The sequence below is a fragment of the Osmia bicornis genome, chromosome 5 (assembly GCF_907164935.1).
Source record: "Osmia bicornis bicornis chromosome 5, iOsmBic2.1, whole genome shotgun sequence".
Lineage (NCBI taxonomy): Eukaryota > Metazoa > Arthropoda > Insecta > Hymenoptera > Megachilidae > Osmia > Osmia bicornis.
In genome coordinates, this window is record NC_060220.1 from 5,391,179 (window position 1) to 5,409,072 (window position 17,894).

The window sequence follows — 17,894 nt, forward strand, 5'->3', positions numbered from 1 at the left end:
TTCTATATTTCTATGTTTTCGAAATGTGTTGTGCTGCTCGAGTGATCGGGAACATCGACGTACCGATACCGTTGAACGGATACTATTTAATCAAGTGATTCTGACCGTGTTCTGCCACGTTCTCGGAACTTCAACCTGCTCCGATCTTTAGACTCGCTAGGTTGGCAAACTCGTACTTAACTGTACAGATGATCCGTGCCTCGTCATCGAAGATTTACATAACAATCATTGTATAACGTTCGGTTTAACGCGTGCTCTACGCGGGCATTGATGTCACCCCGTTTCAGAGGAAAGTTGTGTAATAAATTCATGGTTTTTCCGTACGGGAAATCTGTTTGTTTACGATGAATACATGAAATTTCATACGTCCAAATAGTAACGGGAAAACGAGAACTTTGTTTAAATTATTCAAAAAAAAATATGGTCTTCCCCTTGTTCATGGTTTGTGGTTATTATGCAGGTAATGTTAGATCTTGGTTTTTCTTGCACTTATTTTAATCTTATACGATCGATATCATGTAAGATGTTTATAAAAAAAAAGAAAATTAACCGCTTAGTTTTATCTCAATTATACTGGATAAACAAGGTCGGAGGATCTTATTATTATTTCAAAGAGTACTGTTTCGTTTCGACATAAACGACAACTGGAACGAAAATCTCGTGGCGGTCGAGGACAGAACAGCATGGCGATGTTCCACGTAACGTGCTTGTCGTTACGGCTAAAATCAATGTATCGACGACCTTATTTCCTTAAAACGTACAGGCAAGCGTTGACCGAGCACCATTTCTGTGCTAGCGGGTTTTACGTGCTCCGCTACTGTGATTCATATAACCGTACGCACAAAGGAGAACAAAATCAGGACAATTTCTGTTTTTTGTCCAAATCGTGATCTAACGTATCACTGGTACAAAGATTACCAAAAAGGGTGCATTTGCATACTGTGCAAAAGAATTAAGCTGAAAATTTAGAATATCACAATTTATCATATTAATTTCAGCTCAATTGTGTTCGAAGAATCATCTTATTTCCGCTAGTACCATTTTTTATACTTGGCGTGCTCCAGAAAAGAAAGATCGATACCTTATCGGTTCACCTTTAGTTCTCTCACGTGCATTCACAGAATCCTTGCCCAAGGACTCGCGGCCTTCTCCTCCTTCTATGCAGCTGGGCTCTAAATCGAGAACACGGCACATCGAGTCGAAAGTTGAACGTTGCACAACGATCCACCGGTCGCAATATCGCAATATCTTCGTCTTACACGGCACGCCGACTATGTAAACTGTCTAGAAGCGTGCTCCAATATCTCAAAACGCTGAACTCGCTCGTACGCGTGTCGAAAGTCTATATTTTTCTTCTTTTTCTTTTCCTTTTCTACGTTCGACCATACTTTGACGTGATTCTCCTCGAAATCGTAAACACGAATGTTGTATGTTTCGCAAACGAATGATACACGAATGGAAGTCGAATTTTGACCAGCGACTAATCAAGAATACCTGTCTCTCCAACGAGCGTAGAATTAATTCAGCAGCAAGGAAAGTGAGAGCACCTCCTTTCCGATCTTTCGAGCATGGAGAACGCTTCGTATGTTCCCTACCGTTTCGAGCGACGAGACGATAATGTCGTGACAAAGAATGGCGATCCGATGAAGGGACAAAGTGCAGATAGCACGAGCAGTGGTGTTTTAACGAGCGAGTTAATGTGAAGAGAGTAGAAAGAAAATCGCTAAAGACAGCGCCCGTTGTAGTTGTTGCTAAGGCCACATAGCGCGAGCACTGAGATCGGTTTCGAGCTGTCGCTAATGTCACGAGGCGTCATTCACCGATCGAACGAATGGTTGGAATGATAGAGAAATAAATGTATCATGAACTCACTTGATCAGGATCCTCCAGAAGCAGCCGAAGCTGGAGCCGTTTGGCACTTCACTCGCGTACGATATAGTCATTTCCTACTTAACCATGCATACGTTGTCTCAATGAAATATTGTCTTGTTTCACGATTAGAATTAATCTTGTCACTTACTTATTCTCGGTTTCTTTAATTTTTCTTCGATTGTACGTGTTGGATAAGTGAGGACACTCGCGCACACGCGGCTCACTGGCCACCGATCTTTAAATTCTCTACTTCTTCCTCGATCGTTGATGATCGAGTCTCGATTACCGGCCACTATCAGATGGTCCGCGTTCGATTTACAGTCAGGAAGATCTCTTTCACGATTAGGCGGAACCAGCTGACCGGACGGACCGACTGTCTGCTAACTGAGCTCCACTGACAGACGACAGGGCTAACAGAGAACGGGGCCCGGCTGCCCCCTCTACCTGAGCCCCAGTGCCGTTCTCACCTGTACGATAACCCTGCTCTCTTTTACCTCTTCCTTACGTTCTCTGTACACCAGCTAACAGAGGCTGTTTTACGGATACTCCCCCTTCCGTTTGCTCGATCGTTCTTTCGATCGAAAGCGTTCAGTTTGCTCAATACTCTCATCGATGGTATTAGAAGATTTAGTGTTTGCTATCGCAACGTATGTTTAATTTTAGATCTTATAGTTATTTCAAAATGAGAGATGGGCAAGGTTTATGTGTTTAACTAGATTGATCCTGTTTCTACCGTTCAAGGATTAATTTGCTAGGTGCGCTAATTGTTCGTCGAGAGGTGTTTCCGTTTGATAATTACGATTCCCAAAGACACATCGATACCCCACGACATCAGTCCATTTCGAATGACAGAATTTACATTCATCGACGAAAGGATTCGAGCGCGTTACGACACGATCCACAAAGAATTCTTGAAAAATCAATGACACGCCTCGCCTTTCAAATGGATCTGCTTTCGAACCAAGTAAAAGGAGAGCGTTTCTGGCATAGTGTTTGCGTCTTCGCTCAATATCAACACTATTGGTACTTGTTAAACTACGCTCTTAAACTACCTGTTCCAATCTGTTTAATCACTCTTAGACACTGAGCTGTGGCCACCGATCTCTGCTGCTTTTATAGCGATCTTACCATCAAACTTTTCTATGACTATGAAATATTTATGAGGCTAAGGTGAAGATTTTATAACTGTACGTTTGATTTCCGAGAAGAGGACATCTCCGGAGGGCCGTTCTCGGAAACAGTGTTGTTCTTACGGCACTGTGGCTGTTCGAATGCCGTAACAATCGCGGGCTATCACATTACCTGAGCATTTGAACGCGACAACCTCGTGGTGCATTCCTACACTCTTCATTCACCTTGCGGTGGCCTAGCCTGAGGCGAAAATACGACCTTCTGGTACCATCCACCGGTCACCCAGTGCCTTTTTTTCCAAATACATAATTTGAGCGAATAGTGTTCTTGAGTACCGTCCTAAATATGAAAAACACATGGAAACACCAATTGAACCATTCGAACTTTCTACCAATGCCTGTAATTGGTCATTCCATTATGGCGTCCTCCTATTTCGACCAATCAGATTGATCGTTGAAGGGTGCGTTGCGCGGAGTGTGATGGAGTGCAACAATCCTCTTCGAAGCTTTCATTCCGTTTGGCACGTGTCTGCAACAGGTAATTTCCCTTTAGATTTTATATAGGCAGGTTGTAAGTTAATAATTAGGAAGGACAATCATATCTTAAGGATCCTAAAGTTAAGTAATGAATAAGTATATAATTAAGTTTGAACACTGCAGTGTTTAATTAGGAAATTTTAGATTTAAGCGAATTTTTTGTTGTTATACGAGCGCTCGTAGTCTTAGTACTTAGGTGTAAGACAAATATGCAATTGCATGCTACTAATTACAGATTTGTAATCAAAATGAAAAAATTGTAAGGTAGGATTAGAGAAAGAAAATATAAGTAGACAGGTAGTGAATAAAGATAATGCTCCTTTTGTTATTCGTTTGCACAACAGTCGAAACGTTTTGCAAATGTGCATCAAAAGGATGATGGTAGTTGAATTAAAAATAAAAATTTGCGTAAATGGAAGGTGCATGGGATGAGGTAGGGCGGGTCTTCACCCGCAGCAACCTCCTCGTGGTGAGACCTGGGCAATCGTTATTATTTGATGACTAATTAATAACTGTAGCATTATTTCTATGGTACATTTATTAATTATGCAGCAATAATACGAGTGAATTGGCTGCGAAAATGCTTTTTTTTTTCTATTTATTCGCTGTTATATTGTTTTCAAGAACTATGCCTTTGGAAATTCTGAAGTGTATCACATTGCAAATACCATTTTACAAGAGAAAGAAATTTACTACGGAAAGAAAATTGGCTAATAATGAATACATGGTCAGTATTGTTTAATTATGTACTATAATATACTATAGCTATCGTAGCATACATATATCATTTACTAGGTGTATTGAAAGGTGACGTAGTATAGCATGCCGTTAGTTGGATGCAATAACTGAGGTGGCGCTTGAATCAGTTTCTGTCCTGGGCTGTTTTACCGATGCGGAATTCGGACTTCGTCCCTAGAAAAATCCCTAGACGCGAGTTCTCAAATTACGTCGTCATTTTAAACGAATGCAAAAAAATTTGAAGACGTTTCCAGGAAGCCCTAAGAATGGTAGTCTGGTTCCTTATATTATCCAAATCGTTCAAAAAATATAAAATATTGAAATTTATGTGTATCAACCGTCAAGAAAATGGCGCGGATCGGACTCACCCTGCATCAATTTATTCGTAATATAAACATTTCTGTCAATAAATTTGTCCAAATCGGTACCAGACTACCATTCTTTGGGGTCGGATAGAATAAAACGAGCACCCAAGGGATGATGTATAAGTCTCCAGGAAGAAGTAATTTGAGAACTACGATTTCGTTGATTGTTCATTCGCGAAAGACGTCAAAAAAGTCAAAACAGACCGAAATTTAGTTCCTCGTTTTTTCTGTAGGGCGCAGTTCGTTCGTTGATTAATAACCAATTGTAAAATTAAAATAATAATTAAATAATTTTTTAATAGAAATAATTAAATAAATTTGCAATATACCCACGCGGAAATGTAAAGAAATAAACAATTAAATAGATATAACAATAATTTGATTAATAAACATTGTAAAATATAAAATAATAATTAAACAAATATAACAAATATCAGATAGAAATAATTAAATCTGCGGAACCGGTGAAGCGGAACGTCATGCTTGATTGCGCGCGCCGCGCGCCGGTACACACGCGACCCGTACGGAGGTCAAATCTAATCAGTCTTATCGCGGACCGCCGGAGGATACGGATCGAGCTCTCAAAGATATACCGGTACGGGTTGACACTATGGATATTCGTGCATGGATTTATCAGTGTGGTACCAACAAGTGTGCCTAGGTGTTTCTATAGTGTTTCCCATGTGTTTTGGAATATTTATTACTGATATATTAGTGGTTTTATGGTGTGGTCACCCATGTGGTTTGACATTTTTATACAAGTGCATTAGTGTGCGGTGTGGTGTGGTTACCCATGTACCTGCATGTGTCTTTATTGTGTTTTTATGGTGTGGTTTCCTATGTGCTTTGGCTATACTTACGGATTTATTAGTGGGTTTTATGGAGTGGTACCCCTATGTGTTTTGGCATATTTTGTACGGATTTATTAATGGGTTTACGGAGTAGTACCCTATGTGTTTTGGCATATTTAAACGGATTTATTAGTAGGTTTTTATGGAGTGGTACCCTAGTGTTTGTGCTATAATTTTGCAATATTTTATGGTGTTCTATGGTTTTGATCTCATGTATTTTGGGGATGTATTTGCATGTGTTTTTACCGTGTTTTATGGTGTAGTTATTCCTATATAGTTTTGCATGCATATTTTTGAATGCTCCTATGTATTAGCATATTAACTACAACAAATTGAGAGAAAACATATATCGTCAATAATCGTGATTTTTATGCTTTCAGATGAGTGCTTTGGCCAGTGGGGGTACCGTTACTTTGACGAGCCAACACGAGCTATGAGTCAATCAAACAATAAGATGCGTGGCGAGTGCAGTGGTGCAAGTTCAACGATCGGTGAGTCGCATGCTTTAAAGTTCCTCCGGTTCCCATCATGTCGGTAGGACGAATGGTCCGTAGCGACACGGGAATTGGTTGTAATTTTTATTTTTTGAGCGAGCATAGTGACCCCCGAATATCACTGTATTATTTTATACAATGATAATCGTGCAAATTGCTTTTTTCGTGTATTTTATGCCTTAGCTCAGGATAGGGTTTTCTTGTATATTACATATATAGATTTCGAGTTTAATAAAATGTAGAGAAGTCGGATGACCCTCCGGACTTCACAATACACTTTCTTTTTTTATATGTAACAAGAATTTATTTCGCGATGAGCGGATTTCAATATCAAAGTAATAAGCTATGAATAATACGTATTAATTATTATAACTACTTACTTTGATAACGAAATCGCTCTTGAAATTGAAACGTTTTCCCGATTTTACTCGTGAAATTGGCATCAGTTTAATATATGGGCTGGCCCCCAGAGGAGTCGGTATTTGCTCTTCAAGCATTGTATAAAGTTCCCCTTTCGAACTTGAAATTCATTCTGTCACGTTCACGGTTCTCGACCCTAAACACTCATCATTCGCACTTCAGCCTCACAAACTCTATCACATAATCATTTATCCACCTGCATACCTTTGTGTAGTGAAATATTACCCCGTTAGATGTTACTGTACCAGTCATGTTTCTAGATTAGGATTTTCTATTTTAATTAGTGTTGCGAAAAATTTCCAACGCGAGAGTAAATATGACTATACACTGACTAGTATTCGGTGGGAATCCTTTTGGTTTTAATTACCGATTATTTGATAAAATTAGTTACAAGGATTCCGCGGCATAAGACCGTGAAACACCATCTCATGGGAGATAAACCCATGCATTACTAGGCCTTTGCAGGCGCAGCTTTAGAATACGGAACATATGAAAATATGTTACCATATTCTAAACTGTAGTCCTTTTGTCTATACTATGGGCGTCCGTCAATCTGACACCGTTGGATGCAACGTGTTGGACGGGCGGGTAGCGCTCTTAGCGAAGGGGTGCATCCTGTCCTGGCGTTACGACGTCCAGGCGGGGTGGGTGGTATGTAGCGTCGAGCGCAAGTTCAGGGGGCCTAAGAACCTCCGTTGCCAGCTGATATTAGCAGTGGACGCATGTTTGAGTCATATTTGCTCAATTTTGCTTTTCAATATTTGCTCTTCAAGCATAATTTAAAGCTCCCCTTTAGTCATGTTGCTAGATCAGGATTTTCTATTTTAATTAGTGTTGCGAAAAATTTCCAGCGCGAGAGTAACTATGACGATGCACTTACTAGTATTCGGTGGGAATCCTTTTGCTTTTTAAACTCAATGTTTTATTTAATTAATCAAATTAGCTACAAGGATTCCGCGGCATAAGACCGTGAACACCATCTCATGGGAGATAAAACCATGCATTACTAGGCCTTTGCAGGCGCAGCTTTAGAATGTGGCGGAGTACCAAATCTTCCATTTGATAAACTGCTGCCTTTTGTCTATACTATGGGCGTCCGTCAATCTGACACCGTTGGATGCAACGTGTTGGACGGGCGGGTAGCGCTCTTAGCGAAGGGGTGCACCCTGTTCTAGGCGGGGTGGGTGGTATGTAGCGTCGAGCGTAAGTTCAGGGGGCCTAAGAACCTCCGTTGCCAGCTGATATTAGAAGTGCACCATTTTTGCGTCATAGTTGCTCTATTTTGCTTTTCAGTATTAGCTCTTTTTTCGTACTTGAAATTCATTCTGTCACGTTCACGGTTCTCGACCATAAACACTCATCATTCACACTTCAGCCTCACGTACACTATCACATAATCATTTATTCACCCGCATATCCTAGTGTAGTGAAATATTACCCCGTTAGATGTTTATGTACTAGTCATGTTTTTAGATCGGGATTTTCTATTTTAATTAGTGTTGCGAAAAATTTCCAACGCGAGAGTAAATATGACAATGCACTGACTAGTATTCGGTGGGAATCCTTTTGGTTTTTAAACTCAATCCAATATTTTATTTATTTAATCAAATTAGTTACAAGGATTCCGCGGCATAAGACCGTGAAACACCATCTCATGGGAGACAAACCCATGCATTACTAGGCCTTTGCAGGCGCAGCTTTAGAATACGGAACATATGAAAATATGTTACCATATTCTAAACTGTAGTCCTTTTGTCTATACTATGGGCGTCCGTCAATCTGACACCGTTGGATGCAACGTGTTGGACGGGCGGGTAGCGCTCTTAGCGAAGGGGTGCATCCTGTCCTGGCGTTACGACGTCCAGGCGGGGTGGGTGGTATGTAGCGTCGAGCGCAAGTTCAGGGGGCCTAAGAACCTCCGTTGCCAGCTGATATTAGCAGTGCACCATGTTTGTGTCATAGTTGCTCAATTTTGCTTTTCAGTATTTGCTCTTCAAGCATGTTAAAGTTCCCCTTCGAACTTGAAATTCATTCTGTCAGGTTCCGGTTCTCGACCTCACGAACTCCTATTACCATAATCCTTTATCGAACCTGCATACCTTTGTGTAGTGAATATTACCCCGTTAGATATTAATGTTCCAGACATGTTTCTAGATCAGGATTTTTTATTTTAATTAGTGTTGCGAAAAATTTCCAACGCGAGAGTAAATATGACTATACGCTGACTAGTATTCGGTGGGAATCCTTTTGGTTTTAGTGATAAAAGTAGTTACAAGGATTCCGCGGCATAGACCGTGAACACCACCTCATGGGAGATAAAAACCATGCATACTAGGCCTTTTGCAGGCACCGCCATAGAGTACGGGACATTTAAGTATGTCGCACTCCATACGCTAAGCTGTCTTAAAGTCCTTTTGCCTATACTATTAGCGTCCACCACTCGAACACGTTGGATGCAACGTGTTCGATGGGTGGGTAGCGCTATAGCCGAAGGGTTGCATCCTGCTTAATGGCCAGTGCCATTGCGGCCAGGTGCCTTAAACAGGCGGGATGGGTGGTATGTAGCGTCGGCGTATGAACTAGGGTGGCCTAAGAACCTTCGTTGCCAGCTGCTATTAGCAGTGGACGCATGTGGAGTCATATTTGCTTAATTTTTCTTTTCATATTGCTCTTCAAGCATAATTTAAGCTCCCTTTAGTCATGTTGCTAGATCAGTATTTTCTATTTTAAATTAGTGTTGCGAAAGATAACGCGAGAGGTAATATGACGAGGCACTTTCGAGTATAGGGTGGGAATCCTTTTGGTTTTGAAAGTCAATGCATAGTTAATCAAATTAGTTACAAGGATTCCGCGGCATAAGACCGTGAAACCATTTCATGGGAGATAAAACCATGCATTACTAGGCCTTTGCAGGCGCAGCTTTAGGAATGTGGCGCACGACCATATGTTACATATTGTAAACTGCAGCCTTTGTGTCTATACTTCGGGCGTCCGTCAATCTGACACGTTGGATGCAAACGTGTTGGACGGGCGGGTAGCGCTCCTTAGCGAAGGGGGTGCATCCTATCCTAGGCGGGGTGGATGGTGGTAGCGTCGAACGCAAGTTCAGGGGGCCTAAGAACCTCCCTTGCCAGCCCTATATTAGAAGTGCACCATGTAGCGTCATAACTGCTCTATTTTGCTTTCCAGTATTTGCTCTTCAAGCATTGTAGAAAGCTCTTCGTTCATACTTCAACTTTCATTCTGTCACGTTCACGATTCTCGACTCGAAACATTCATCATTCACACTTCAGCCTCACGAACTCTATCACATAATCATTTATCCACCCGCATACCCCAGTATAGTGAAATATTAGCCGTTCGATGTTTATGTACTAGTCATGTTTTTAGATCAGGATTTCTATTTAATTAGTGTTGCGAAAAATTTCCAACGCGTGAGTAAATATGACAATGCACTGACTAGTATTCGGTGGGAATCCTTTTGGTTTTTAAACTCAATCCAATATTTTATTTATTAATGAAATTAGTTACAAGGGATTCCGCGGCATAAGACCGTGAAACACCATCTCATGGGGAGATAACCCATGCATTACTAGGCCTTTGCAGGCGCAGCTTTAGAATACGGAACATATGAAAATATGTTACCATATTCTAAAACTGTAGTCCTTTTGTCTATACTAGGGGTGTCCGTCAATCTGACACCGTTGGATGCAACGTGTTGGACGGGCGGGTAGCGCTCTCTAGCGAAGGGGTGCATCCTGTCCTGGCGTTACGACGTCCAGGCGGGGTGGGTGGTATGTAGCGTCGAGCGCAAGTTCAGGGGGCCCTAAGAACCTCCGTTGCCAGCTGATATTAGCAGTGCACCGTGTTTTATGTCATAGTTGCTCAATTTTGCTTTTCTGTATTTGCTCTTCAAGCTTTATATTTGCAAAGTCGAGTCACTTTTATTAAAATAGTCTAGTAAAAACGTTTATTTCATCGCTATCTTCTCCATTCGCTCTCGTCTTCGACTGACCTCACACCGCGTTACGCATATCCTTTTACCCACAATGACTCTGTCTTTCTTTCGCGGTCATCCTCCAAGCAATCCGACTATATACTCCACCCCCCTGGGGGAGCCAGCCCATATACTAAATCAGAGCCGTGAAATTTCGCCGATATTCTTACTTTTAATAAAGTGAGAATATCATCTTTAGTTTTTGCTAATCATACGTTTTAGCTTAGGCATTTTCAGCACACATGAAGAAAACTGGTAGGTGAAAATACCTTTGGCCTTGTTCATTTTTATGCCCAAAGCTCATTCGGGTACTTAGATGTACTCGCGTGGGTGGAGGGCGGTGGACAAGGTTTAGTTTTAAGTGTAATACATTTTGGCGACTGACAAAAGTAGTGAACCAATAGTGAACCCACGATACAAGTTCCACATGTGTGTGTGTGGTTAGGATGTGGGATTTGTATCGTTTATTAACAATCTTAACTTACTATAACATTAGAAAATACTTATCAAGAATAAATTGAAAAAATTTTTACATTAAATAAATTCAATAGAATACGAAAATGAAATGTATTACTTTAGCATAATGTTCACTACTTTCGTCAGTCGATTTCAGCAAAAAGGTATGATTTTATTAGAGTGTGAAAGTTGAATTGAACTCGGGTGTCGGAGGCGTCCCGGGACGTTCTCCCTAGGTGTAGGCATTTTTGCACCCGGGTGGTTGTATGAGAACCGTGGAGTGAATTTTTGTGAGAATGATTTTTGCCCTTTTTTAAATATAGCGATAGGCAGGCAGGTAGTTTACTTCTGGTGTGATTGAGTTTAGTTTATAAGTAGGCAGGGCCAGAGCAAGCTTTCATGTTTCTCTTCGTATTCTCCTCTAATACGTGAGAAGCTTGTATCTGGGGTTGGGAAACCAAAAATCAAGAGAAAAGATGAAAATGCAATTTAATTAATTTATCAATTAATTAATTTAGCATTCTCTCTTGATTTTTTCAAGGCCAAGCCTTATTAGTTTGTAAGTCGTAGTCGTGGTACTAGACCCGATTACAAAATGAAGTATCAAAGTGAAAGTGCAGTGAAGTGAAGTGAAGTGAAGTGAAATTAAAAAGTGTTTTGTGCTTGGACATTTGCAAAAATTGTGCAGGTATGCGGATAGCGATTCAAGGGATCGTTGCTCGTTTACGTGTTACGTTTTTACAAATGTCTGAGCAAACGTAAAATTTTCGCGAGTGATTTTTGTGAGGCTATTGCCGAAGAAGAAGAGGCTATACGCTGAAGAGCCCCGGCAAATTTGCCCAGAAGAGGGGAACTACTAATGGCTCTCCATCTTCGGATGGGCAGTCATTCTGTCACTATGCTCGCTAATTTGTTTTTTTCATTTTTAGTTTTTTTTTGTATGATCCTTTTGCACATATCGTCGAGAACATATTAAATTCGAAATTTACGAGTTCAACAGCCAGCTCGTTGAATGGTCAACTCGCGTTTTATTTCCCCTATTTCCTTTTTCTTTATTACTTTATTGAAATAAATTATTCTTTTCTTATTGATTTGCCCATCTATTATATTTCATGTTCTCATTTTAAATAGGTTCAATTTATTTAAAACATAGCCTGGGTGAGTTCTCATTTTATTAAATACCTCTGAGATTGTAATGGTAATTATATTTCTGTTCTCTGCATTTTTCATTTCAATTGTAATCGAAATATGATGTTAATTATATTTTCTATTTCAGCATTTTGTTGTTCAATTGTTATTTTGTTAATTGTTACTGAAATTATGATGTTAATTATATTTTCTATTTCAGCATTTTATTGTTGAATGTTATTTTTGTTGTTTTGGGGGGTTTTGTGATTTTAGGGGAGGTCACTATTTTATTTCAGGAAATTATTCTCCTCGTGTATATAATATCATCTTTTCTATTACAGCATTTTGTTGTTCAAATGTTATTTTGTTAATTGTTACTGAAATTATGATGTTAATTATATTTTCTATTTCATTGTTGAAAGTTTTATGTTGTTTGTTTTGAGGGGTTTTGTGATTTTAGGGAGGTCACTATTTTATTTCAGGAAATTATTCTCCTCATGTATATATATATCATCTTTTCTATTACAGCATTTTGTTGTTCAATGTTATTTTGTTAATTGTTACTGAAATTATGATGTGAATTATATTTTCTATTTCAGCATTTTATTGTTGAAAGTTTTATGTTGTTTGTTTTGAGGGGTTTGTAATTTTAGGGAGGTCACTATTTTATTTCAGGAAATTATTCTCCTCATGTATATAATAATCATCTTTTCTATTACAGCATTTGTTGTTCAATTGTTATTTTGTTAATTGTTACTGAAATTATGATGTGAATTATATTTTCTATTTCAGCATTTTATTGTTGAAAGTTTTATGTTGGTTTGGTTTGAGGGGTTTTGTGATTTTAGGGAGGTCACTATTTATTTCAGGAAATTATTAATCATCTTTTCTATTACAGCATTTTGTTTTTCATTTGTTATTTTGTTAATTGTTACTGAAATTATGATGTTAATTATATTTTCTATTTCAGCATTTTATTGTTAAATTATTATTATTTTCTCAATAGTTTCTGATATTAGGATGTTAATTTTATTTGCTATTTCAAAATTGTATTGTTTAAATTTTATTTTATGTTGTATGTTTTGAATGGTTTTCACGTTTCTTATGATTTTAGGGTGGGTTCACTAAAGTAGCCACCTCCATGTGGTGTGACCTGGTAATTGATATCGTTTTCTAAAGATAACATTAGAAAGCGATATCAAGCTAAGAGCTACGATAAAAAAGATTTATATATTTTTTAATTGGGAATAATAGTTTAAATTCAGGAACAGTATTTTCGTGATTGCAATATTACCATATAGAACGTATAACTATAGTAATTTTATAGTTCCTGAAAAAGGAACTTGTATGATTTTTGACTAATTACAAATAACTAATTACCTCCTTCTTTTCGAAGTCGGTTAAAAATAAAATAAAAAGAAAATCACAAAATATGGAATTTAGAAAGAACGAAGTTGTTTGATACTCAATGGTAGAAAGAAATCAACCCTGGCGAAGATATTTCAAGTAGAGGACTTGTACATTGGAAAGGCCATGACTTATCCATGACTGGTCAGACGCCAGATCTCGCTCTTGTCCACAGAACATATTATTTCTGCTTTTCATTTGATAGAAATTCGCTACGCAATAATTGAAGTGGCGCTTAAATCAGTTTCTGTTCGGTCTAATTTTCGATGAAACGTTGACTGTTTTATCGACGCGGAATTCGAAGTTCGGCCTCGACGCTCGCATCACCTTAAACTATGCTGGTATTTCAAAACGTGCGACACGAAGTCTCATATGATGATAAATCTGTTCACAATTTGGAATTGAAATGCTCCTTTATTCTTACAGAGACCTCTGTAGGAAAAGTATTGTATCAGAGGTGGTAAACGATGAGGATCATCCGGTACTTAGCTTATCCATGTGGCGTGTAGTTCCAGTGTTTATTGTTTATAAAAACATAACTTTCCAAATGATATCAATTATTTACTGTTCAGTCATAAATAATAATTGATAAGTTTTGTGATTGTTATACAGATTATCTACGTTGAAACACCATTATTAAGAACACAGCTGTTAAAAAAATATGGTGGAAATATAACCCTTCACAAATCAACGATGGTACTTACTTTTTTATTTTTACTACAAATATTAAATAACTATAGGTATAATATTACTCACTTGTAATAGGTTTTATTAGAATTAATTTCTCTCATCCTTAATTTGTAAATTTTACTTATTTCTTGTCTTTGGTCGTATAATATGTATTTTACAAAACTATACAATAATAATAAACTGCAAATTAGGATTAAATTTTTAAATTAATGTATGTACCGTTTCATTGCAATATGTTTATTAATTATAATAAAAAATCGAACATTTCTAATTATGTATGCATTATATATATTTTGGGTAAAACATATGCTGTGCCATTTATCAAGTGGCATTTTTAGTATTTAACAATGGATGGTAACTAAGTAATGGGGGAAAAAACGATAAAACTGGTTATAAATATATTCTTATAGTGAATGTCAAATTGAGACATTACCTTATAAACTTTTGTCACATGAAATCTAAGAACGTTATCTTTAAACTTTTATATAAATAAATGTATCTATCAAGGATTATATCTAACTGTTATACCTACATTCTTATACAGAAATGTATTACATTATCTCATATTATACATAATACAAATATTTTTCGTTTTTTGCAATATTCAGGTAATTGTAATTAATAACTTATGTTAATCTATATTGATGCTGTTTTTAATAATAGTTCTATGTCTCTATCTTTTTCTTTTAATATTGTAAAACATAAAATATAAAAATAATACATAGTATAGTATTTATATTTGTCCCAAGTTGTTACTGATACATATAACTGTTTTCTACTTAATTATTCATTTTTTCAAAGGAGCATAAGTTTAATCTTCGTGAAACAAATCAAAAAGATAAAATACCATGAAGAATTTAACAACAAAACAATTACAAAGAATAGAGAAAAAGAAAAAAAAGATGGCTGCACTTTTAGAAATTACCAAATTAAATGATAAAGACAGAGAAGCAAAAATACTTGCTCTTAAAACAGCAGTTAGTATAATTAATAAAATCGTAGTATTTATGATAAACTTTATCTGACAAATGTTATTTCAGTCTACAGAGACAGATCTCTCTAATGATATAGATAACAATGAAATTTCTATGGAAGAAAGCTGCAATCGTAAACGACCTTGTGATGAAGATTTAAAAGGGACTTGTTCCGGAGATTCTACTGAAAAAGAAGACGGAGAAATTACGGAAGAATTAGATCCACTTGCCAATAAAAAACCTAGGTTTATATATAATAGGTTCTTTTTATTTTTTAAGAATATATACTAATTTTTTATATTGCAGATTAAGTGGAGAAGAGTACCTAAAACTGAAACAAGAATTAAGAGAACGTAAAAGAGACTTAAATCAATTCCTAGGTTTCATCTGAAGGCAGTTGGCGAGAACGCTAGTATAAGTATTAATGTTAAAAGTGAAGATAGGATTCCTATTTTCCTTAGCGTATACAACATTTATTATTGTATTCGTTACATGGTCATCATTCACCTTATTTACCGACAAGATGGTGTCACCTCGAAAAATATAATAGGGTAATTAAAAAGACTGAAAATGCATATAGCTAAAAACAGTGGAAATTCTATTGCTTATTGATAATTTTTTTTGGGGGGGGTGAAGGTTTCACATACGGTGGCTCTAGTTATAGAAGGTCTTTCTATATACCATTTTATGGCTTACGAAAGTATGTTTCCATCTATCACATCAAATTTGGAACACCGTGTCGAAGTGGTAACACCTATGATATATGGGGGATCAGTAGTAGAAGATCTTGCAGCAGTTCCTATAACTGGGGTTCATTGCGATAAATTAATTGAACGTGCGCATATTTTGTAATTGTACATTATTTATTAGTATACTGCAGTGCTTAAAAAAGTAACTATAGACATTCTTTCCAGAGTATGGGTCATTACAGAGTGCATTAAATAGTACTGGAGATGTAATAAAATTGTTAAAAACTGTCTTTCCGATGTATCAAACAGAACCAACAGATATCAAAAGAATACTTGAACTACCTTATACTGATAAATTTCCTAGAACACAATTACTTTTATCTTTATGTCAAATGGTGGAAGAAAATTATCCTATTCCTCTAAGTGGTGAACTAGCAAAGAAGTTAGTATTAACGATAAAAGCACTTTTAATTATATTGTTATTAGATTAATAAATGTTTGCTTGTTAGATACGGAAATTACATAATGACAAAAGATGTATATCTAGAAGCTACTGCAAGATCTCCGATGATCGGTTTAGATTGTGAAATGTGTAAAACAACTATGGGAGAGTTGGAATTAACAAGAATAACGTTGGTTGATGAAAAAATGAATGTAAGTTTAAACTTAAATTTATTTCGATAAAAAGCATATAAATTTTACCTAATTCTTATCACAGGTTATTTATGATAGTCTAGTGAAACCGGATAATCCTATTACGGATTACCTCACTCGATTCAGTGGTATAACAAAAGAAATGTTGGAAGATGTTACTACTACATTATCTGATATTCAACAAGTTTTACGAAAGTTACTTCCTCCGGATGCTATTCTTGTCGGACAGAGCTTGAACTCTGATCTTCACACATTAAAAATGATGCACCCATACATTATTGATACATCTGTGATTTTTAATATTACCGGTGACAGGTAATTGTATTAGTTATGTATCTTATAATATTGAAATTTTTATGTTAAATAAATTATAATAAATATATTTGGTATAGATATAGAAAAACAAAATTACAAACACTAGTAAGGGAATTTCTTGGCGAAAAAATACAAAATAGCACCGATGGTCATTGTTCGGCCGAAGATTCAAGAGCTTGTATGAAATTAGTCCAATTAAAATTAGCAAACAGCGTGGATTATGGGACGCTGTGTTACTTGGTAGATGTGATATCGAAATATTAAAGATGGAAACAGCAAAACGTAGTCCTACTGAACGATCGCTCAAAACTGAAATACGGAAATATGCTACTTCAATTTTTAATCATGTAACTAAAGATCAAAAAACTGCTGCTGTTGTGGGAGATGAGGAAGTTATGAATGAATATTCCACATTTTTAACACCGTCCATTAAGATTATGGATGACGAAAATTTTAATAAAAACGATCAAGTACGTGGTTTATAGTTAAAGTATAGTTTCAACTCGTAATTTGTATCTTTTAATTTTGATTGCAGGTTAGACTTGTAGTAGCAGATAATAATAAGCAAGCCGTAACTCGAGCTTCCCAAATAGCAATGGAACATGCTTTTACTTTGTGTCACATTAGAATAAAGAAGGAAAAATTAGAGGATGATCGAATAGAGAAAACGTTCAATATTGTAAATAAATGGGTATATAAATTATGGCAACATATGGCTATAAACGGACTAGCCTGTGTTATATTCGCGGGTGAAAATAATGCAGGAAATGGCGTGTGTTTCTTGAATATAAAAAGAGAAGTACCTGAAAACTGCGTAATACGCGCTTGAACAGAAAAGAATTTATCATTTTGTACATTAATTTCAAAGCAAATTATAAGAATCATAATTCTGATAACGTTAAAACAAATTGTAGAATAAAATACGGAAAACTAAGAAAACAATCATGTCACGATTAATTTTTATTTCGATGTTTACTAGAAATGTATAGATATTGTGTTATTAATAAACTTTTGTAATCTGTGAATTTCAATTTAATAGGATTGTTTGCAGTAGCTCTGTAGCAGAGGGCAGATAAAAATCGAATTGAAAAGAATATTATTCTTAATTAGACTGACTTTACTCATTTTTAACTATTTTTAATATGTTTTTATTACAAGGAGAAAAGTTACACATTAC

At 36.7% G+C, this 17,894-nt stretch overlaps 2 protein-coding genes across 5 annotated transcripts in view; one reads left to right on the forward strand and one right to left on the reverse strand.

Moving 5' to 3' along the window:
- LOC114879074 (bestrophin-3) overlaps positions 1–2,803 on the reverse strand; it is a 38,481-nt gene extending 35,678 nt beyond the window's left edge. The window contains exon 1 of one of the 4 annotated variants that reach the window (XM_029193597.2): positions 1,873–2,803. In XM_029193597.2, the coding sequence (XP_029049430.1) occupies positions 1,873–1,943 (71 nt within the window). In that variant the 5' untranslated portion in view covers positions 1,944–2,803. Of the gene's footprint in view, positions 1–1,081; positions 1,216–1,872 lie in introns of those variants that run through there. The other 3 variants (XM_029193596.2, XM_029193595.2, XM_029193594.2) reach the window with 3 other exon arrangements.
- Positions 2,804–13,838: 11,035 nt separating this feature from the next.
- On the forward strand, positions 13,839–17,742 carry LOC114877942. Its single transcript, XM_029191136.2, is given in 13 exon segments — positions 13,839–14,091; positions 14,887–15,062; positions 15,126–15,304; positions 15,366–15,424; positions 15,427–15,519; positions 15,522–15,610; positions 15,696–15,894; positions 15,974–16,190; positions 16,258–16,402; positions 16,467–16,717; positions 16,795–16,937; positions 16,940–17,187; positions 17,253–17,742. Coding segments are annotated over 12 exon segments (2,046 nt in total). The 5' UTR covers positions 13,839–14,091; positions 14,887–14,933; the 3' UTR covers positions 17,547–17,742.
- The last annotated feature ends 152 nt before the right edge of the window (positions 17,743–17,894 follow it).